General features: G+C 39.0%; 1 protein-coding gene across 4 annotated transcripts in view; it reads left to right on the plus strand.

Moving 5' to 3' along the window:
• Nucleotides 1-6,523: 6,523 nt before the first annotated feature.
• Nucleotides 6,524-24,079, plus strand: part of klhdc3 (kelch domain containing 3) — a 56,412-nt gene continuing 38,856 nt past the window's right edge. For 3 of the 4 annotated variants that reach the window (XR_009815296.1, XM_061961035.1, XM_061961046.1), the window contains exons 1-7: nucleotides 6,524-6,594; nucleotides 9,909-10,154; nucleotides 10,595-10,771; nucleotides 14,803-14,918; nucleotides 15,007-15,078; nucleotides 16,586-16,799; nucleotides 16,936-17,022. Coding sequence is in view for 3 of the 4 variants with exons in the window: in XM_061961035.1 (XP_061817019.1) it covers nucleotides 10,001-10,154; nucleotides 10,595-10,771; nucleotides 14,803-14,918; nucleotides 15,007-15,078; nucleotides 16,586-16,799; nucleotides 16,936-17,022 (820 nt within the window). In the remaining variant the exon portion in view is untranslated. Of the gene's footprint in view, nucleotides 6,595-9,908; nucleotides 10,155-10,594; nucleotides 10,772-14,802; nucleotides 14,919-15,006; nucleotides 15,079-16,585; nucleotides 16,800-16,935; nucleotides 17,023-17,451; nucleotides 23,718-24,079 lie in introns of those variants that run through there. The other variant, XM_061961061.2, reaches the window with a different exon arrangement.

Raw genomic sequence — 24,079 nt, forward strand, 5'->3', positions numbered from 1 at the left:
AAGTGTACTGAACTGTTCATAAAAAGTCAGGCTTTTGTCAGCAATGTCCAATACTTGCCAACCCTCCCGGATTTTCCGGGAGACTCCCGAAATTCAGCGCCTCTCCCGAAAACCTCCTGGGACAAATTTTCTCCCGAAAATCTCCCGAAATTCAGGCGGACCTGAGTGACGTGTCGACAGCCTGTTTTCACGTCCGCTTTCCCACAATATAAACAGTGTGCCTGCCCAATCACGTTATAACTGTAGAATGATGGAGGGCGAGTTCTTGGTTTCTTATGTGGGTTTATTGTTAGGCAGTTTCATTAACGTCCTCCCAGCGCGGTAACAACACACAACAACAGCAGTCACGTTTTCGTCTACCGTAAAGCAGTTCGTCAGCCGTAAACAGCAATGTTGTGACACTCTTAAACAGGACAATACTGCCATCTACTGTACATGCATATGTGACAATAACATCTACGGCTTTTAGAGAGTGCAGTGTCCAACTGCGCACACAACAAGGAGACGAAGCAGAACGCATCATCAGAGAGGGTGTTCAGCATGGTTAGAAAAATAGTGACAGAGAATAGAACAAGGATGGACAACTCAACCCTTAACTCAACAATGAGTAGATGAGTGTTATGTGTGTGTGTATATATGTGTAAATAAATTAACACTGAAATTCAAGTATTTCTCTTATTTATATATATATATATATATATATATATATATATATATATATATATATATATATATATGTATAATAAAATATATATATATATATATATATATATATATATATATATATATATATATATATATATATATATATATATATAGCTAGAATTCACTGAAAGTCAAGTATTTCTTATATATATATATGAAATACTTGACTTGGTGAATTCTAGCTGTAAATCTACTCCTCCCCTCTTAACCACACGCCCCCAACCCCGCCCCGACCACGCCCCCGCCCCACCCCCGACCACGCCCCCCACCCCCCACCTCCCGAAATCGGAGGTCTCAAGATTGGCAAGTATGGCAATGTCCAACAGTCAGAAATGATGAATTCATGAGGGTCAGGCGATTCATTTTGGTCCATTTCAACTGTAACTATAAAAAATAAATGTTGGTGTTTATCTCACGCCGACAACACAAACACATCGGCTTTAGCGTTCGCTTGTGAGCATTAGCATTCTGTTCACTCGGGTTGAGGCTAATAACTACAAAAAATGGAGTGTCACATGTCTACTTTTACAACATGTAATAAAGTAAATAGTTAATATTTGATGTTATTTACCTTTGTTCCACTTGTGTACTGCCTCCTTTATTCCACATTTCTCCAACGAAGTCTCAGAGTTTAAAAGAGTCCGTCCACTTCTCGTAACTTCACATATTGAAATAAAGTTTGTCAAAAATAATAAACAACAATGAACTGCATACAGTTTAAAGACTACAGCTATTGCACTGCGCCCAACGGAGGGCCTGCCCCACTATTTGAGAAGGATTGACTGAACACTTAGGAACACGTCGAGCTTGTGTGCTTGGCTGTTGTGTAGCTGCTAGCTTCTAGTAGCCTATAGCCTACCATGTTTTGTATTTTATTGAATTGTAAATATGTATTGATATCATGTTAAAAAAATTAAACAAAAACAACAAGAATGAGTAATAAAATAAAATAATAACAACATAGAGATGTGTCAAATATGTTTACAGTTACATGTTTAAACTTTTCACATTCTAACATGAAAGGAGTAGGAAGAAGTAGAGTTTATTTCCTGTCTGGAAATAATGTCTAACACAATTGTTCACTTCCTTTTTTGATCCTAAACACAACAACAATGAATGAATAAATAAAAACATAAACAATAAATACCAATACATAAATTAATTCACTAAAATACAAGAATAGACCAACATTGTGAGCTCTGTGGAGAACATCTAGATCAGGGGTCACCAACGCGGTGCCCGCGGGCACCAGGTCGCCCGTAAGGACCAGATGAGTAGCCCGCTGGCCTGTTCTAAAAATAGCTCAAATAGCAGCACTTACCAGTGAGTTGCCTCTATTTTTTTAATTGTATTTATTCACTAGCAAGCTGGTCTCGCTTTGCTCGACATTTTAATTCTAAGAGAGACAAAACTCATATAGAATTTGAAAATCCAAGAAAATATTTTAAAGACTTGGTCTTCACTAACTGACAAAGAAACAGATAACAGATTTGGTGTCCAGTTCAAAGTGTGACATGATTTATTTAAAAATTTGAGAGTTGACTTTTGTATTTTACATGAGTTGTTATTTGTACAAACATGGTGCAAAGTAATTCATGATTTGTTAAAAAATGTTAGTGGCTAGCTAGTTAAAATGGGATATTGTGATTTCACAAGACTGTCTTAGAAGTGATCATTTGAAAATGTTCAATTGGAAAAATGTGCACTTAGAGAAAATATAAAAATAAAGTGTTGCATATTGATATTTATCTGTTTATATATATATATTTATTGTGAGAAATCATTAAGATGATCAGTGTTTCCACAAAGATAAATATCATTAATTATTAATAATAACATAGAGTTAAAGGTAAATTGACCAAATTGGCTATTTCTGGCAATTTATTTAAGTGTGTATCAAACTGGTAGCTCTTCGCATTAATCAGTACCCAAGAAGTAGCTCTTGGTTTCAAAAAGGTTGGTGACCCCTGATCTAGATGTTGACTTGCTGTCTAGCTTTGCACAAGGTAAATGCTAATACTGCTTATATTGGAGATTTTAGATGCTAGCCAATAACAACCGATATATATATATTTTTTTGGTGATGTTGGACTGATACCAATATCGGATTGGGACACCCTTAATAATACCCTTTTAACAGTACGGTATTCATTATTTTTTGTGCACTTATTACGAAGATTATTATGTATCAGGAAGGAATATGTGTTTATCTGTACATATATGGTTATGGTGTACTTTATTTCAAACAGGCCTAACAAAGTTATGTTCAAGTAATAAGTAAGTAATAGTTATGTTATTTAGTTAGCTATATGTGAAATATGTCTTTAGTTAACTTAATAGGTCAACAAAATAAGTAAATAAAATATCTTAAACAACCAATTAACAATTTTTTTTTGCAAATATATTTTATTGAATTTTACAGTTAAAATCACATTTGACAATCATACTTTGCTCGCTCAGACCCTTCGCACATGCACACATCCACTCATCCACACTCACATGCACGCTTGTGGAGAGAGGTGCACTTGGGCTTTAACAACTCAAGGTTTACAGTATAGACAATATTAGAAAAGGTACCCAGATATTGTATATATCCATCCATCCTGCACTGGCTCAGGATCAGCAGACGATCCAGACCATAGCAAGATGGATGAATATTCCTCGGCATCAAGGATCCACAATAAATGATCACTAGATCACCTCCCGGGGACCTCTCCACCATTCACACCTAAAAAAGAAGAAGAGTTAACTTAATAGGTCAACAAAATAAGTAAATAAAAGATCTTAAACTACCAAACTATTTTTTTTACATTTCATTCACTGTTTGTTTGCACTTTGATACGATACATTTCACAACAATGTTGCCCTTTCTTAAAAATGGAGTACAACAAATCTGTTTTTTGGTAATATGTAAACGGAATAGACATGATGCATGGAACAAACAATAGCAAATAACCTAACTAACAGACCAGAAGGTGCTGTTCTTGCCATTAAAACGTATTGGTTGTAAGTATTTCTCTCCTGAGGAAGCCCACAATTTAGTCCGGCATTGACTTTGAGGTCAATTCAACATTCTGAAGAGCAGTTCCTTGCCAGTGAAGTCCAAACAAGATTAGTAGGTAGGTGATGTTTTTACTCGCAGTGACGCTCATAGGAATGTGGCTGAGCGCCCTTCACTTTGATAGGGGGCGATGCCAATTGTTTGGTATTGATGCGATACCAAGTAAATACAGCACAAGTATTGCCGAGACAATAATTTAAATATTTTGCCTTTAATTTGTTGATCATGATTTTAATCAGATCAAAACAAAGGCCAAACTAAAATATTTATAATCAATTTGTTCATGTCAACAATTTGACAATACATAGGACAATGAAAAAATACCAACAAATTATAAAATGATTCCCATATTCCATTTGATTACTCCATCCATCCATTTTCTACTGCTTGTCCCTTGCGGGGTCGCGGGGGGTGCTGGAGCCTTTCTCAGCTGCATTCGGGCGGAAGGCGGGGTACACCCTGGACAAGTCGCCACCTCATCGCAGGGCCAAAACAGATACACAGACAACATTCACACTCACATTCACACACTAGGGGCAATTTTAGTGTTGCCAATCAACCTATCCCCAGGTGCATGTTTTTGGAGGTGGGAGGAAGTAACTAGAGGGAACCCACGCAGTCACGGGGAGAACATGCAAACTCCACACAGATCTGGACTGGACCTGGTTTTAAGAACCCTTTAAACAATCTAATTTCATTGACAAACTGGTCTGGTGACGATAATGTCCTTTATTTAAAAAAAAACAAAAAAACATTTTCTTGAACAAAAAATAATGTAAAATAAAATAAAAACAGTTACATAGAAACTAGTAATTAATGGAAATGAGTAAAATTAACTGTTAAAGGTTAGTACTATTAGTGGACCAGCAGCACACACAATCATGTGTGCTTCACGGACTGTATCCCTTGCAGACTGTATTGCTATATATTGTAGGGAACCAGAATATTCATAACAGAAGGAAACAACCCTTTTGTGTGGATGAGTGTGAATGAGTGAGATTGAGTGTAAATGGGGGAGGGAGGGTTTTTGGGTTGGTGCACTAACTGTAAGTGTATCTTGTGTTTTTTATGTTGATTTAATTAAAAAAAACTACAAATAAATAAAAACTCCACACAGAAAGAACTCAGGACCTTAGTATTGTGAGGCACGTACACTAACCCAGGGGTCGGGAACCTTTTTGGCTGAGAGAGCCATGAAAGCCAAATATTTTAAAATGTATTTCCGTGAGAGCCATATAATATTCTTTAACTCTGAATACAACTAAATGTGTGCATTTTTAAGTAAGACCAAAATTTTTAGAGTACCCTATTTTTCGGACTATAAGTCGCAGTTTTTTTCATAGTTTGCCCGGGGGTGCGACGTATACTCCGGAGCGACTTAACACATTACCGTAAAATATCAAATAAGTGAAGTGAAGTGAAGTGAATTATATTTATATAGCGCTTTTCTCTAGTGACTCAAAGCGCTTTACATAGTGAAACCCAATATCTAAGTTACATTTTTAAACCAGTGTGGGTGGCACTGGGAGCAGGTGGGTAAAGTGTCTTGCCCAAGGACACAACGGCAGTGACTAGGATGGCAGAAGCAGGAATCGAATCTGGAACCCTCAAGTAATATTATTTAGCTCATTCACGTAAGAGACTAGACGTATAAGATTTCATGGGATATAGCGATTAGGAGTGACAAATTGTTTGGTAAACGTATAGCATGTTCTATATGTTATAGTTATTTGAATGACTCTTACCATAATATGTTACGTTAACATACCAGGCACGTTCTCAGTTGGTTATTTATGCCTCATATAACGTACACTTATTCAGCCTGTTGTTCACTATTCTTTATTTATTTTAAATTGCCTTTCAAATGTCTATTCTTGGTGTTGGGTTTTATCAAATAAATTTCCCCAAAAAATGTGACTCATACTCCAGTGCGACTTATATATGTTTTTTTCCTTCTTTATTAAGCATTTTCAGCCGGTGCGACTTATAGTCCGAAAAACCCGGTCTATAAAGCGCTCTTAAAATCCTTTCATTTTCACGGAGTGGACAGTTTCAATCGCAATCTGGAAATGCCTACACAAATAAAAAGCTTGCAGACAGACTCAAAAAGGGTATAAACGTTACCGTATATGTTTTTTTCCTTCTTTATCATGCATTTTCGGCCGGTGCGACTTATACTCCGGAGCGACTTATACTCCGAAAAATACGGTATAATAAGTCTCTCTCTTTTTTTTAATAACAGTTATTCTGAAGGTAACCAATAATAAAGAAAATACTTCTTACCATTAATGCGAATTCTGGTGCTGTATGGTTTTGCTGATGGCTTTGTAGTCTGGTTGATACGTGGCTATTTTTAACACTGTGATTACCAGCGGAATTATTCATTACTTATCGTGTTAAGCAATGTCAGCTAGGATTTATCTGAGAGCCAGATGCAGTCATCAAAAGAGCCACATCTGGCTCTAGAGCCATAGGTTCCCATACCCCTGCACTACCCCCTGTTCCACCGTGCTGCCCCCATTTGATTACTGTTTGGGCAAAATATAGTTACTAGTGCAAAACCTAACAAATCTTTTTGTCATTAAAGCCTTATTGTCAATGACGTATTCCCTTAATTTCTATGCAATTCACACAAATACCATCAATTTAACCAATATGAACAACACGGAAAAAAACCTTTATCGCGCTAATATCGATCCGATACTGACACGGCCCTCGGTATCGTTACTGTCGATATTTGTGTCGATCCACCCGGTAGTCGACAGCCCCACACGTCATGAGGTCGCTGCCACCGTCTGAAAACATACCACCCCCGACTCTGCTCCAAGGTATTTATACCCCACTATCATTGTTAATATAGTATATAATAATGACTGATTGCTGTCCACTAACCAACCTTTCCCAGTTTGAAAAATACACCCCGATGTTTTAACTCATGTCATTTCCTGTCCGGTTCAGGCATCTTGCTAACGCCAAATAAGGTCTCGCCACATTGGCTGGAACCTAGCATACGAGGCAACACTCCAGTGGGTTTGTGCTAGAACAATACGACTTCATGAAACGGTTGTAATAAAGTTGAGGGTGTGATGTGAAAGCCTTAACATAAAGGCGTAACATAAAACCTGCTCCTCTTAAAAGCTAACGCGAATGTAGCCGCAATGTAAGGCTGTGTGAATGTAGCTCAGCACCACTTGCACTAAAACAGCCTTAGTCAGGTTCATATTTAAGAACAAACAACACATATACTGTTTGTACACTTTGCTCTCTGCATTCTTAAAAAACACACTGTTAATATACACACTGCTTACCCAGTGTTACATTGACTTGCGGGATATACCCACAAAGTAAAGCAAGTACTTGAATAAAGTACTTTGCTTTATATTGTTGCCAAATTGTGTTGTGATACGTGGGCTTGAAATAGTCATGTGGATGTGTAATCTCTCACAGGGTCTCCTAGGGATTTATTTTTAAGAGCAAACAAAGGTTGGAGGTCAATAAGAGAAGTGGGTCAATGAAATAGGATAACAAAAAGGGCAAAAATGGTTTGCTCAAATGGGCCTCATATTGTTATATCAGTGTTAACCTGTTTGATTAGCATTATGACCTACACATTCTTTTTTTTGCATGACTATCCAATTACTTAATGTAACGTGGTGCTGTTCTTCGCTAACCTGACTCTCGCCAGATCCTTGTAGTTCGCTGAGCTCCACTCAAGGATCTGGGACTTCTCAATAGGAGATGTATTTCAGAAGGCGGGGCCTTGTAATCATTGTATGTGATTGGAGAAACCTCTTGTCCGTTATCTTGAATGCCGTGCCACTTCAACCACTCACATGGAAATCAACCCGTGACGCTGATGAGAGCGACGCTGGGAAATCCAAAACAGAACAGCCGACAGAGCGAAAAGTTAATGAGTGCCTTCAAAACCGTTCTCTGTTCATCTTTTGAAGAATTAATATTCGATAGATTTGACAAAACAGTTGCAATAGCAGAATCAATGTCAGCACACGACTCCTCGCTGCATTGTTGTTTGAATCAATCAATTGAATCAAACAGTCGCTTCGGCGCTACGTCACAGCTATGAAATCCCGCCCGGCGATCCTGATTGGTTCATTATTTTTTGCTATCTTGAAGGAGTTGCATTGCCATCGAGCTCAGATCCTTGTGTGGAGCTCAGCGAACTACAAGGATCTGGCGAGAGTCAGGTTAGTTACTGTGCAATGAAGACAAGCAGTAGAAAATGGATGGATGTATAAATCAATACACCACCTAAAGGGGTCGTATTATGATTTTTTTTCTACATTTAAAACATTTTGCACAGATTATGTTTTAGAATAGACTTTATTCATCCCACAACGGGGGAAATTATGTGGTTGTAGTGCAGATATGGCAGCACGGTGGACAGGAGTTAGTGCATGTGCCTCACAATACGAAGGTCCTGAGTCAATCCCCGGCTCGGGATCTTTCTGTGTGGAGTTTGCATGTTCTCCCCTTGACTGCGTGGGTTCCCTCCGGGTACTGCGGCTTCCTCCCACCTCCAAAAACATGCACCTGGGGATAGGTTGTTTGGCAACATTTAATTGGCCGTAGTGTGTGAATGTGCGTGTGAATGTTGTCTGTCTATCTGTGTTGGCCCTGCGATGAGGTGGCGACTTGTCCAGGGTGTAGCCCGCTTTCCGCCCAAATGCAGCTGAGATAGGCTCCAGCACCCCCCGCAACCCCGAAAGGTACAAGCGGTAGAAAATGGATGGATGGATAGTGCAGATAAGAAAAACAAAGGTAATTACACATGAAATCAAGAGGGAAACATCAAAGAACAAGGTCATAAAGGCAGTAAGAGAGCATAGGGCTAATGCAACCAGCTGCGCCATTTCTTTATACAGTTTAAAGTGAAACACAACAAAAAAAACGAAAACATTTGCAATAAATAGTAAATATTGCTCAATTACAACAAAACAAAGCAAAAACACAATTTCAGCACCCATATAGTGTACAACGCGGTGGCCTCTGCTGGGGTTGGGGTTCGCATGGCCAGAGACAGTATCAGACCCAACAAAGGAACCAAGAGAGCCGACTCCGGCCTAGGCTGCCCACGAGCCCCCAGCCAATGTTTGGTCCACGCGTATGAGCGAGAACCCGTCATGGGAAAGTGTCCAAGACACGTTCATTCAGCTCCGTGAAGCTTGTCTATTCCGACGTTCAACGCTAGCTCCGCAGCCCAGTCTCTTGATCCTTATCTCCTCCAGTCTCCAAGGCAGACTCAAAAGTTCACAAAAAAGCACTGCTGAAGTCACGAAAGTGCCATCCCTCGTTGCACAGTCCCGAAAGTGCCTGGACCAAACAGCAAAAAACAAGAGGGAACACCCTGTTCGTAGGAGTGCAGGGCTACTAAAGCGACGCCATCTTGGGGAGAAAACCCGCTTTTAAAAGCCTCTTTCTGACCGTCTCTTCAAGATGCGCCCTTTTGGGGACGGTCTTATTTACGTGGCTCCACTTCAACAGCATCTTCTGGACAGATTTACTGCAAGTTAGAACTATACACCAATTTGTATTAGAAATGGCAACAGAGGAGGATTCATGTACATCTATGAGCCGGTCTGCCCCACAACAAGATAGAGAAAAAGAAGGAACTTACTGACTATGTCATCAGTCTACAATGGCGGACTATGGGAAATTTCTACCATATATGGAGATATCCACTGACTTCACAAATGGGGAAAATTCCAAACAGCTTGTTAGGAGGAAAGTATGAAGAAAGGCAAGGTTGTATTGTAAATATCTCCACTATTCCTCTACGGTTTGATATAAAATTTTCAGGACTTATGCAAATCCCAAATACACAAAAACAGGTACCAATAGGTGGGAAAAGTTGGTCTTGCATAATAGGTCCCCTTTAAATGTAGGCAAAATGATAAGTATTTTCTGGACAAGGAAGTTCAAGGGGATATCAGTGAACAGACAGAAAGAGGAGTGGTAGAGGTAGGATTAATTACTTCTTAAAATACACTACTAAGATAATACAGGGGATTGTGAGCTTGTCAACAGAGCTAAGCACCTCTTAGTCCAGGAGGACGAGAAGTTCTCCACACTGATCAGCTGCTGTTCTGAGTGTATTTTTTGACTCATATTTTTGTGGTGACAGGTTTTGATGGTGGCCCTTAGCTCGATGGAGTCCAAACAGGTGACGGAGTGATGGTCTAAGGACTCACAGTCACGGAGGTGCTGCTGAGTGGAATGTTGCGCTGGTCGGTGCACCTTGAAGGAGGGCCACGGAGAGTCAACCATGCTGCTGTGGCCGTGGGTCACAAGGTGTACACCTTCGGGGGCTACTGCTCTGGGGAGGACTATGAGACACTGCGTCAGATTGACGTGCATGTTTTCAACACAGGTACGTTGAAACGGATATCCATAAATTACTATCAACATGGTTTTTTTTTTTCTTAAATGCATGGTCGACAACCTGGAGTAACTTGAACCCGACTTAGAGCTGTGCCAAGGATGCAAATATTCATAAAGATGCTCTTGGAAAAACAAGAACACTTTGCTATTGTTTTAATATTTTATCAGGTCCGTTGTGCTGGGCTTCTTGTTTTTGATGTCTGTTTTACAGCTGTCTGTTGTTTCCACCCCAGCTGTAGGCAAATTTAAGTTATAGATATAGTAACAAGTTCTTAAATCGTTCAGAGAAAGAGAAGTAATGATCAAAGTGTACATTTAGTTTTAACTTAACATTTTTTGTCATGTAAGAAATGCATACAGTCCTTGAATGTGTAAAATAAACAGCAAGTGTTAACGTATGAATAATTATTCAACTGTTATGTGCCTTAGTGTCTCTACGCTGGATGAAATTGCCCCCAGTGAGGCCTGTGGGACATGAGCGTGCTCGTGAAGTGCCCTATATGCGCTATGGTCACACAGCAGTGCTTCTGGATGACACCATATACCTGTGGGGGGGACGTAACGACACAGAGGGGGCCTGCAATGTGCTGTATGCTTTTGATGTCAGTAAGTAGACCTGAGCACACTGAGTCTCTACAGTCATACAATAGGAAAAGGGCTACAAATTCCATCTCTCCACTGACAAGAGTGGTTGGATTTATTTGTGATGACGGTGAAATACTTTGGGGATGATAAGTATTTCCTCCCATGCTGAATTAGAAAGTTTACCCCCTTACAAAGATACAAACCGTCCCAAATATGTATGGTAGTTTTTTTGCAACAGGGAGAGACACTGTTGGAAAAAAAAATGAGAGAAAATAAAATTAAAGGAGATTTTATCGATACCAATATCAATATTCCTTATCATTACCTGTATTCATCTTTACTTTTATCAGTACTATATGTAATCGGTGTAAATAAAAATGGGAAAAAATGCGATTTTTCTTTTTTTTATTACCATTTTCTTATAACGTATTTCCTTGAATTAGCACCGGGGCGGTAATTCATTTAAAACCTCTTCTCACTCCGGTGCTTACCAAAGGCATGCGGTAAATTTAGGCCTGCGCTTATAAATTTGAGTGTGATGTAAGGATACCATCATGAAAAGCACATTTAATAAAAAAAACGTTATTATGGTCTTACCTTTACTTATAAATGAAGTTCATGCGAAGCTCCTTCTGAACAAAAGCATCGATAACTTGTTTATAGAAGTCTTCCTTATCTTTCTTCAGTTTTAAAAGTCTCTGTCTCGATGGAGATCTTCCTTTAATTATTACCTCCTGCTTCGATTGAAAGTCCAGTTTAGAAAACTGTTTTATTTTAGATATGTAATCCTCCATGTTAAAAGTGCAAGCGAGAGGAAAAAATAAACGATCGCTGCTAACTGTTGCTGCTTGTTGTCACTTCTTCTGTAGCCGAGTAGTCGCAAGAAGGATCACTAGCGCCCTCTACCACCAGGAGGCGGGAGTCATTTATTGACTCATATTTGACACACGCAGCTACGGTATATTAATAAAACATAGCTGCTTACTGTTCTTTTTAGCATATTCAATAGTTTGGACCTTAAATCCTACTGAATAGCTCTTTATCTTCCCTTTATGCGATTTTAAATTATTGAAATCAGCCTCCTCCATTTTGAAAATGATGACAGGTGAAGTGTCACTCGTGATGTGACGAGTTTGACCCGGCGGAAATTCTAGGCATATGCTAATTATTTTGCGAAATGAGTTTGACCCGGCAGTAATTCTAGACATGCGCTAATAAAAATAATATTTTGCGAAACGAGTTTGACCCGGTGGTAATTCTGACCCGGCGGTAATGCTAAGCATGCGCTAATTATTTTGCGAAACGAGTTAGACCCGGCGGTAATTCTAGGCAGGCGCATACTATACACCCGGCGGCAATTCAAGGAAAAACGGTATCACAAGAGGTTTTAAACCACCATCATCATATACCACCTCACAGCAGAAAAATATTTTACCTTTTTACAACACATGCTTTTTAGGTATTAAACAATTCAAGTATGTTTGCAGTGCAAGGGCCAATGCAGTTATGTCATCATCATGTAAAGACCACACAGATCATCATTTTGTTTCTTTTCATGGATTGCTAAGAGGACGGTTGCGGCGGTCGTGAGTAAGGCTCGTTCAATTTAAACTGACACTAACTCTTATTAACGTGCGTGACTTTACGGGACTTGGGAGGAGTAAATATCGTTGTGCTACAAACTTTACGCGCCTTTTGTAGTTTATTAGTTATTTGGGATTATTCCAAGCTGATTATTAGATCCTACCCGTGTCTTTTTTTATTCGTTGCAGCGGCACCTAAAGTGAACGGGACAGCTCTACGTGCCATAATTACAACAGTCAGCTGGATAGCAGTATCATTGACCGTACCAAAAAAATACCGGTATTCGGTATACATCCCTACCTATGATGATTCTAATCAACATTTAACACAGAAATATTTAGTGGACCTGCTTTGGTGTAAATGCTGAGAGTTTTGCCCCACGGTAACGTTTATACCCTTTTTGAGTCTGTCTGCAAGCTTTTTATTTGTGTAGGCATTTCCAGATTGCGATTGAAACTGTCCACTCCGTGAAAATGAAAGGATTTTAAGAGCGCCTTATAGACCGTATTTTTCGGACTATAAGTCGCACCGGCTGAAAATGCTTAATAAAGAAGGAAAAAAACATATATAAGTTGCACTGGAGTATAAGTCGCATTTTTTGGGGAAATTTATTTGATAAAACCCAACACCAAGAATAGACATTTGAAAGGCAATTTAAAATAAATAAAGAATAGTGAACAACAGGCTGAATAAGTGTACGTTATATGACACATAAATAACCAACTGAGAACGTGCCTGGTATGTTAACGTAACATATTATGGTAAGAGTCATTCTAATAACTATAACATATAGAACATGCTATACGTTTACCAAACAATCTGTCACTCCTAATCGCTAAATCCCATGAAATCTTATACGTCTAGTCTCTTATGTGAATGAGCTAAATAATATTATTTGATATTTTACGGTAATTTGATAATAATTTCACACATAAGTCGCTCTTGAGTATAAGTCGCACCCTGTCCGAAAAATATGGTATATGTGTATATATATATATATATATATATATATATATATATATACATATCATACACACTATCCATGTCATTCGATGCGTTTTCTTTATTTTCATGACTATTTACATTGTAGATTGTCACTAAAGGCATCAAAACTATGAATGAACACATGTGGAGTTATGTACTTAAGGTGATATAACTGAAAACATGTTTTATATTCTAGGTTCTTCAAAGTAGCCACCCTTTGCTGTGATTACTGCTTTGCACACTTTTGGCATTCTCTCAATGAGCTTCAAGAGGTAGTCACCTGAAATGGTTTTCACTTCACAGGTGTTATAGTTTTGATGCCTTCAGTGACAATCTACAAGGTAAATAGTCTTGAAAATAAATAAAACACATTGAACTGAGAAGGTGTGTCCCAACTTTTGATCTGTAATGTATATATATATTTTTAAATATTCCATGCTTTAAATTATTCAACAGCTTCAAACTCAAGTTACGTGTTGTTGTTCAGTCTGTTATAGCTTCCTTTAATCAATGAAAACTGAAGTGTTATTTTGATACAAAAATTTTTAATCAATGCTCTGCTGTGTGGCAAAAAAAATTGTCACCCAATTCAGCCCCTGAGGCCAAAAAATTGGACACCCCTGTTTTAATAGGTCATTAATTCATAACAACACTGATTATGACGCATTATTATTTTTGGAACAATTAATGTTTTTTTCAAAAAACTCTCACTATCCCTCCTTGCCGAAAATTTGACTAACTCATAAAAGTGTTATAATTACCGTAAGTCATAAATGTTGTTGTTTTTTTACTTTAAACACTTCAAATCTTTCAGCAGCTTCATACCTATTCATAGATATTAAGTTTTTGTTATTTTTTATGTATTTTTTTAATTTTTTTTTTTTTTTTTAATAAAAAACTAAAACTTATTTTATGGGAAAAACACAAAATATGCAATATAAAGTGGCACGGGGCAGCACGGTGGCGCACTGGTTAGCACTCGTGCCTCACTGTGGGAAGGTACTGGGTTCGACTCCTGACCTTGGGGTCTTTCTGTGTGGAGTTAGCATGTTCTCCTTGGGACTGCTGGGGTTCTCTCTGGGCACTCTGGCTTGCTTCCACCTCCAAAGACATGCACCTGGAGATAAACTGATTGGCAACACTGATTTGGCCCTATTGTGTGAATGTGAGTGTGAATGTTGTCTGTGTTGGCCCTGCCATGAGGTGGTGACTTGTCCAGGGTTTACCCTGCCTTCCGCCCAAGTGCAGCTAGGATTGGCTCCAGCCACCCTTGTTTTTTTTGTCATAGGTGACTCTGGGGTTAAATGTAGATGATGGTCAATTGCTATTTTGTTTGTCTCCAATAACAAATTATCTTCCATACTGGAGTATGTGTAGACATTTTGGCAGGCTTTGCACGTTTTAGCTGTTCATAATGAAGTGTGTAACCTGCTCACTTGTTACCAGTTTGAAGTGGGCCAGAAATAATGTATCTTTCTTCATAGATAGCCACAAATGGTTCACACCCAAAGTTTCCGGGACAGTTCCAGGGGCAAGAGATGGCCACTCTGCCTGTGTGATGTTGAAAGCGATGTATATATTTGGAGGATATGAGCAGCTGGTAAGTCTTTGCCCCTCATTTCCCTTTAAATATGGACACAGGGAAACGGTAATAAGGAATTTAATGTATTTCCTTTGCCGCTCTCTAGGCTGACTGCTTCTCCAATGACATCCACAAACTGGACACCACCACCATGATATGGTCTTTTATTAATGCCAGAGTGAGTTGTTTATAAACAAAATATTGTTATTATTATTATTTTACATTTTTATATTTTACATCATTCATTCTTTTTATGAAGTTGTCTTTATAAGTACCGGTAAGCATTTCACTTTTTGCTAAATAATCTGTCCACATCCTAGATCAAACGATAAAAATGTAAAGTGGGGCGGCATGGTGTAGTGGGTAGAGCGGCCGTGCCAGAAACCTGAGGGTTGCAGGTTCGCTCCCCGCCTCTTGACATCCAAATCGCTGCCGTTGTGTCCTTGGGCAGGACATTTCACCCTTGCCCCCGGTGCCGCTCACACTGGTGAATGAATGATGAATGAATGACAGGTGGTGGTCGGAGGGGCTGTAGACGCAAACTGGCTTTCTCGCTTCGGTCAGTCCACCCCAGGGCAGCTGTGGCTACAAATGTAGCTTACCACCTCCAGGTGTGAATGAATGATGGGTTCCCACTTCTCTGTGAGCGCTTTGAGTATTTAACAATAGAAAGGCACAATATAAAATCTAATCCATTATTATTATTATTATTAAAGAGCACAGGTATTGCACAAGTACTCCTTGATCATAGTGAAGTGAAGTGAATTATATTTATCTCGCGCTTTTCTCTAGTGACTCAAAGCGCTTTACATAGCGAAACCCATTATCTAAGTTACATTTAAACCAGTGTGGGTTGCACTGGGAGCAGGTAGGTAAAGTATCTTGTATAAGGACACAATGGCAGTGACTAGAATGGTGGAAGCGGGGATCGAACCTGGAATCCTCAAGTTGCTGGCAACAGCCGGTCTATCAACCAAGCCACGCTGGCCCAGCTCATAGTAGAAGATTACTCTGTAAAGAAATGTGCATTTCCTACACCTTCAGTATTACAGTGTCACAGGTTTTGAGTGAGCAGGCTTTTAGTCTGCCAACTGCTAGACTCTCTGCCAGACATTCCTATTGAAGATGTTCAAAAGGATAAACCACTGTGTTTAGAATGATCTTTTTTTGCTCATTAATCTTCATTTTGATAAGTCTCACTTACTGCGTGGGTGGATTTTTTAAAATTTTGTAATAAAAGGAGGGGTACTCATTTATCAAGATTTTAAATGTGGTAGAAATTATTCTTTTTTTTTTATGGAAGCACATTTTAGCACAAACAACAAAAGTGAATGCTTTGTGGCATTCACACAATAACTGCTATTATGTCTTACTTTGTAATTTATTAGTGTTTACAGATTTACATTTTTTTGTGGATTTCATTTAAATTCTCACCAAACTTTGAGTGAGTAATATTTTCAATATGCCAGCTGCTACAAACATTTGGCATTTTACAGTATAGCTTTGGCGTGTGTGTGTTATTAACTGAATCCACTAGATGGCAGCATTTTTCCTGCGGTCAATAGTGGAGGAAGGTGTTCAAATACCACTACCGATGTGTGTTAAATGTTATGAACTAAAACTAATAAATATTTTGAAATTCATTTTGTATAATTGTTTTTTTTGTTTGTGTTTTTCCCTTCCAGGGTATTCCAGCAAGCTGGCGTGACTTCCACTCAGCAACCATTATAGGCACAAAGATGTTCGTTTTTGGAGGGCGGGGAGACCGTTTTGGTCCGTTCCACTCCAATAATGAAATCTACTGCAATATGATAGAGGTGTTTGACACACAGACCAACTGCTGGCTGAGCACTCCCTCAACACAACCATTGCCTGAGGGACGGAGGAGTCATTCAGCCTGTAAGGACATCGAGCCCAGAAAATTTTAAATGACTTTCATATTTTAAGACGCAATGCTGCAAAATGTCATCATCATCTTCATCATCATGTTCAAACAGTGACCTACTTTCCCTCCTTTGTCCTATTGTATGTTTAGTTTCCTACAAGGGAGAGCTGTACATATTTGGAGGATACAATGCTCATTTGGACCAGCACTTCAACGATCTCTGGAAATTCAATCCAGGTTTGTATTTTTCATATAGTGTTACTCATTTGGTGCTGTGGGCTTTTTATTTTTAATTACGAAATTTATAGTAGTGGCTCATCCGGAAGGATAATTACAAATGGTGTCAATACTGGCATTTATTGACCTACTTTTTATTTTGGTTGTTGTAAACTCGACAATGTGGGTATTTTATTACATGTTGCTGCATAAACTGATGGTGGGCGTGTGTGATATGAATAGGACAGTCAACAAAGTCCCCCCAGGATTTCACAAGCTTTTTTGAGATTATTACGACCTTAAGTGATTTTAGGTATTTATTGTAACAGGCACATTTATAATAACTTAATATTTAGATGTTAAGATCATTTTAAGCATATGCGACGCATTAATTTAAAAAATGCATCACAATGGGTTTTTTTCTTCATCACTGATTTCTGCTCACTGCAGACTTGATGAAAGTGATACAGACCCCCTCACGCCATGACAGAGGTGTCATTCAACTAGTTGTGAGTCAATGTATCGTCTCAAAAGTTACGAAAATATTTTATGAAGGTTGAAAATGTACTTAGTGCAACCATAATATACTTTAAAGGGTTACTTGCTGAGATAGGCTCCAGCACCCCCCGCCACCACAAAAAAGGGACAAGCTTGTCCAAAATGGATGGATGGATGGTTACTTGCATTATTATTATTTATTGTAATAATAATAATAATGCAAGTAATCATTTAAAAGGATATTAACTTTTATTTCTCATTACTGGATACTTTTTTACCATTGCACTGTAATTGGAAGGTAAATAACTTTGTAAGTAACTTTTGTAAATAACCAAACAAAAAATAAAAATTACTTATTTCTCTAAGCAAATATTAAACTTAAATATATATTGAACATCTTAAAGGGGAATGTATTCCCTTTATTTTTTTTGTTAATTGCCATCATGTGTTCCCTGAATTCTCGCTAGTTAGTTTGTGTTGATGGGCTAATAATGTAACCTGACTCTCGCCAGATCCTTGTAGTTCGCTGAGTTCCACACAAAGATCTGGGCTCAAGGGCATTGCAAACTCCTTCAAGACAGCAAAAAATAATGAACCAATCAGGATCGCCTGTGGGATTTCATAGATGTGACGTAGTGCCGAAGCGACTGTTTGATTCAAACAACAATGGCGGCACGCAGCCAGGAGTCATGTGCTGACATTGATTGTGCTATTGCAACTGTTTTGCGACATCGATCGTTTTCTGACATTGCTGCGTTGTTTCAGTAAAAGTTCTCTAACTTTCTGTCGTTATCCAATATGTCAGCTGTTCTGTTTTGGATTTCCCAGCGTCGCTCTCATCAACGTCACGGGTTGATTTCCATGTGAGTGGTTGAAGTAGCACGTCATTGAAGATAACGGAAAAGTGGTTTATCCAATCACATACAATGATTTTTTTTTTACAAGGCCCCATCTTCTGAAATACATCTCCTATTGAGAAATCCCAGATCCTTGTGTGGAGCTCAGCGAACTACAAGGATCTGGCGAGAGTCAGGTTACTAATAATGCCCATCCGATTGGAAGCTGAAATAATCCCACAACGGGACATTTGTCTTTGTAATCTTATGTTTTTCCTCCTGGTTTTTGTTACTTTGCGGCAAGTCACGAATATGTAGGCTGTCTGTACGTGCTTCCTGTGTGTGTGTACAAAGCTGGCGCCCTGCTTTTCGCCCACCAATGAGACAAATTGTGATTGACTGAAAAGAGAGCTTACTGCATTCAGTTATCATACTGTTAAATAAACAATTTCAGGTTCTGAGAACGATGCACAGAGTGAGATGTCTTTCTCCCAATTTTAAGCGAGAGACGAACAAATGCCATGCTCAACAATTCTGATTGGCGAAGATGTCTGTCACTCAAATGCCAGTGACGGCGGAGAAAAAAAACAAAACAAAAAAAACCTCAGTTTCTTGCAGTTACTTAATTGCACTAATTAAAACTTCCCGAAAGGTCCTGGGTATGACGTTAAACTACATCCAGGCATGAGATGGGAGGTTGTGTGTGGGGTTAGTGAGTCCCAACTAACGTCTATAAAATGCACACAAAGAACCGTTTGCACCTTCTCTTGTGACTGGCGGGCGGTCAGCGCCATAAAGCTGAGCGGGTCCCTGGGTAATTGGGGCGCGGACAACCAACAGGACAGACTAAGTTCAACAGCCCAGTAAGGCAATTAGTCTAGGAGAAGGATCTCTGATATAAAATGCCCCTTCCAACCCGCACCAAGCCAGCATGGAAGGTGTAGGCTAATAACCAGCATGAAAAGTACGCCAAGAAGACGGCCCCCAGTCCCCAGCAGTTCCAGAGCTCCAGACCAAGATGGCGGTTTGTTAAGGCAAGGAACAGGGGCTGCTAAGAATCCCTGGGTTCATACAGGCCATCATTGGGATCTGCGAGTGGCAACGTATAATGTGAGATCCCTAATTGGAGACGACAGATTAACGGAACTTGAAGAAGAATTAGATGGTATAGAATGGGATATCATAGGTCTCAGTGAAGTGAAGCGACAAGGAGAACAATTAATTGAACTAAGCAGCGGGCATCAATTCTATCACATAGGAATGGGAAACAGAAGCCTAGCAGGTGTTGGTTTCATCATTAATAAGAAATGGACAAAGTATATAACAGAATTTAAAGGAATAAATGAAAGAATAGCCCAAATAACCATAAAACTGAACAGTAAATACAGCAATAATGTCATTCAGGTGTATGCTCCAACATCAGCGCATGATGATGAAGAGGTTGACAAATTGTATGAGGAAGTGGAACAGGCTCTCAAATCATCAAAAACTCACTTTAACCTAGTAATAGGGGATTTCAATGCTAAAGTAGGAATCAAGCAAGATGGGGAGGAAGAAGTGACGGGAAACTTTGGATCAGGTCTCAGAAATGACAGAGGTGAAATGCTCATCGATTTTGCTTCCAGAAACAAACTCAAAATTATGAACACCTGCTTCAAGAAGAACATATCCAGAAGATGGACTTGGAGAAGCCCGGACGGTAAAACCAAGAATTAAATTTACTTTATCTTGACTAACAAGCCAAATATAATTCAAGATGTTACCATATTCAACAAAGTAAACACTGGCAGTGACCACCGTATGGTTATGTGCAAAGTGAAGGTAGATACAAGACTAGAAAGAATGAAATTAATAGCAAAATACAGAACTCCTGATATGATCAATTTGGAAGCCAGAAAGCATGAATTTCAACTAGAACTACAAAACCGCTTTCAAGGACTGGAAGTAGAAGATACCTACGACTTTGACGAATGGAATGACAAATTCATTGACATAGTACATGAGAGCTCTATAAAAACAGCAGGGAAAGAAAAGAAAAAGCAAGAGTCCAAACTCTCAGACAGCACAAAGTGGCTAATGGAGAAAAGGAGGAATATGAAGAGAGATGGAGTTGGAGTCCAGAATGTTGAATATACAGAAACATGCAGGACAATACGAAAGAAACTCCGACAAGACATAAGAAAATACAACACCCTTAGAATTCAAGAGACAGTAGAAAACAATAGAAGTTTGAAGAAAACAAGGCAGAAACTTGCAAGTGGAAAGCAGAAAATAACATCATTACTTGATAAAAAAGAGACAGAAATCACAGATCAAGACATGATTTTAAAGAGGATTGAAGAATTTTATGAAGAACTCTATCAAAGCAGTCAGTCAGTGGACCTTCAATTATCCATAGACTCAGAAGAAATTCCAGACATCACATATTGGGAGGTGCAGTATGCAGTCAAACACATGAAACGAGGGAAAGCACCAGGACCAGATAATATTTTAATTGACACAATTAAAGAGGGGGAGGATGTCATTGATAAGGAGCTGGCGAAGCTATACACAGCCTGCTTACATCAGGGGAAAGTGCCAGAGAAGTGGAAAGAAGCTAACATGATCATCCTTTTCAAGAAAGGGGACAAGAGGGACCTCAAGAACTACAGACCTATTAGCCTTCTTTCAAACATATACAAGTTGTTTACAAGAATCCTGACAAATCGAATGGAAAATACACTTAATAGCCACCAACCCAGAGAACAAGCAGGGTTTAGGAGTGTTTTTTCTACCATGGACCATATTCATACATTGAATCAGATCAAAGAAAAATGCCAAGAATACAACAAACCACTTTGTATGGCCTTCATAGACTATGAAAAGGCATTTGATTCGGTGGAGACACAGTCGGTTCTAAAAGCTCTGCAAGATCAAGGAATTCATCATAAGTACATTAACTTACTCAAGGACATCTACACAAACTGCACTACCACAGTTACGATGCACAAACCAAGCGAGAAAATCCACATAAAGAAGGGTGTCCGACAAGGCGATACAATTTCGCCTAAACTGTTTACAGCTTGTTTGGAAGGCATATTTCGCTCTCTGGAGTGGGAGGATAAAGGAGTTGATATCAACGGAGACAAATTTAATCATCTGAGGTTTGCAGATGACATTGTTGTCTTGGGAGAGCAAATCAGTGAAGTGGAAGATATGCTTAAAGACCTTGCAAATGCCAGCAAATGTTGTGGATTGAAAATTAATATGAAGAAAACAAAAGTTATGGCAAATTCCATGGTACCTCATGGACCTGTGACTGTTAATGGAAATGAAATTGATGAAGTTAATGAAATATATCTATCTAGGGCAGAGATTTAGCCTGAAAGAAAAGAGTCAAGAACAGGAGATAGGGAGGAGAATCAGATTGGGCTGGTGCCAATATGGAAAACTGAGCAACATCATGAGAGGAGAAATACCGTTAAGCCTAAAAAGAAAGGTCTTTAATCAATGCGTGTTACCAACCATGACATATGGAGCTGAAACCTGGGCATTGTCAAATAAAATGGAAAAGAAAATAGCAGCAGCACAACACAACATGGAAAGAAATATGCTCGGAATCACATATAAAGACAGAAAAACAAATGAATGGGTGAGAAAACAAACGCAAGTCCAAGACATTATGAGAACTATCAAATTAAGTAAGTGGAAGTGGGCTGGACATGTCAGTATGAGAACAGATAATAGATTGACTTCCCTAATGACGTCATGGAGACCCATGAATGGAAGCAGAAATGGGGAAGACAGAGAGTGAGATGGCGAGATGAAGTAGACAAATATTGGGGAACAGTGCAGTGGCAGGGAGCAGCTAGAGATCGTTTACTATGGCAGAAACATGCTGAGGCTTTCGTCCAGCAGTGGACTGACAACGGCTGATGATGATGATGATGAAAGGGACAAGCGATAGATTATGGTTGGATGCATGCTGATTCCATCCATCCATCCATCCATTTTCTACCGCTTAGTCCCTTCGGGGTCGCGGGGGGCGCTGGAGCCTATCTCAGCTACAATCGGGCGGAAGGCGGGGTACACCCTGGACAAGTCGCTACCTCATCACAGGGCGCATGCTGATTCGATGTCGAATAAGTATGCAGCCCTACTACTCAGTGACTAATGTTAGTGGCAAAAATGATTGTGATTGGCCAGGATATGCAGGTAAATTGTTGGGACTGTACAAAGTTGAGAGGTTTTGCTTACATTTGTGGAATTTTGGGGGATTGCAACATTGCAAAATCAAAGACTTTTATAAGACTTTTAGTGCAAGAAACAGCTTTAGCAGACTGTATGTGTACTCTGTTACTGCATTCTACCTTTTATCCACTAGATAGCAGCACTTCAGTTCCAATTGGAGCTGTAACTGGAGTAGATTAGATGCAACTAAATTGTGTCCCATCCTTCTGGTAAAATGAATCCTGCTCCCATTTGGAATGACTCCCGCTCCAGTACCAATCCCTTTTTTTACTTCGTCTTAGTCTTTGGCTAATACATTGAATTTGGTTTGATCTTTTTCCCATTGTTTTTTTAATTACTTTGTGTTTTGCAGTTTTTTTTATACATATGGCAACAAAAACAGTTACTCTGCGGTAATACAATATCTATAATATAATATATACATTTATTTTTGTTTGCCGAATAAAGATATGCTTAGTTGATATTTTTCAGGAATTTGCATTGCAAGTGTACACCACCACTGGTGTGCTTGATTAATTTAAAGCATGTTTTGCATACTACGTGTTTACTCACAATCAACTCATGAACTTTAAGAATATTCGAGACTTACCTGACAGTTTAGTGAGTTTGATGTGTATGTCGTAAGTTTTTACTTTGCTTTGTAATTCATTTTACCACATCAGTTTCTCTATTGTAATATGCTTGCTCCATTGCTGCTCTTCAAATTATTCTGGCGGAAAGCACTTAGGTCTCTGAGAATTGTACTTGTTTTGGCTTACATTACAGTGTGGGCTTACTGAAAGAAAATAACAAAATGGGAGCGCCTGTCCTATCTTCTATTTCCTATTGCTTGGTTCCTACTCCCATCTGCTTCCATTAAATGTATTCTCTTGTACTGTCCCGATCACGTAATTAATACTAAAGTTGACTCCCTTCTTGCAGGATTCCCTCGGAATTCCCTTGACCCGTGGGATTTCCGGAAAAAATGTTAGCATTTAGTTCCAATCCCAATTGAATTACCTGTCGCCATAGAGATGCAATGATGCTGTTAGCAGTGTTCCGTTTGAAGACACTGTACAAAATGATAGAAATGGAGAGCACCAACATGGTGACACGGCCCCAGAGCATCTTACATTCATGAAATATTCATGTTTGTATTGGAAAACGGTTATATGATTGACATTCTGTGTGTGAGCAGGAAACTAAAATAACTGTGGAATTATTTCAGACATCTCTAGCTGTGATAAAGCCACTGTCTTTATGTTAAGCTATTTTAATGCAGTAGACTTATTCGTTCTTTTTCCTGAGTTGTATAACTCAATGCAGAGTCTCCTTCAGGATTTGTCTCTGCCGCACAGACAGTCTTTGTGTAAACTGGTAGTGAGATGATTTATTGTAAATTAGTCTAGGTTAATGCTAACTTTACACATTTAATAAAAAGGTAGTTCTAAAACTTACAAGGGCTTGACAAATCTTAATACCCAGTCTATTATTTTTCCGGGTTTACAGGCATCTCTGTTTAATTGAGTAAGTCT

The sequence above is a fragment of the Nerophis lumbriciformis genome, linkage group LG02 (assembly GCF_033978685.3).
Source record: "Nerophis lumbriciformis linkage group LG02, RoL_Nlum_v2.1, whole genome shotgun sequence".
In the NCBI taxonomy this organism is placed as follows: Eukaryota; Metazoa; Chordata; class Actinopteri; order Syngnathiformes; family Syngnathidae; genus Nerophis; species Nerophis lumbriciformis.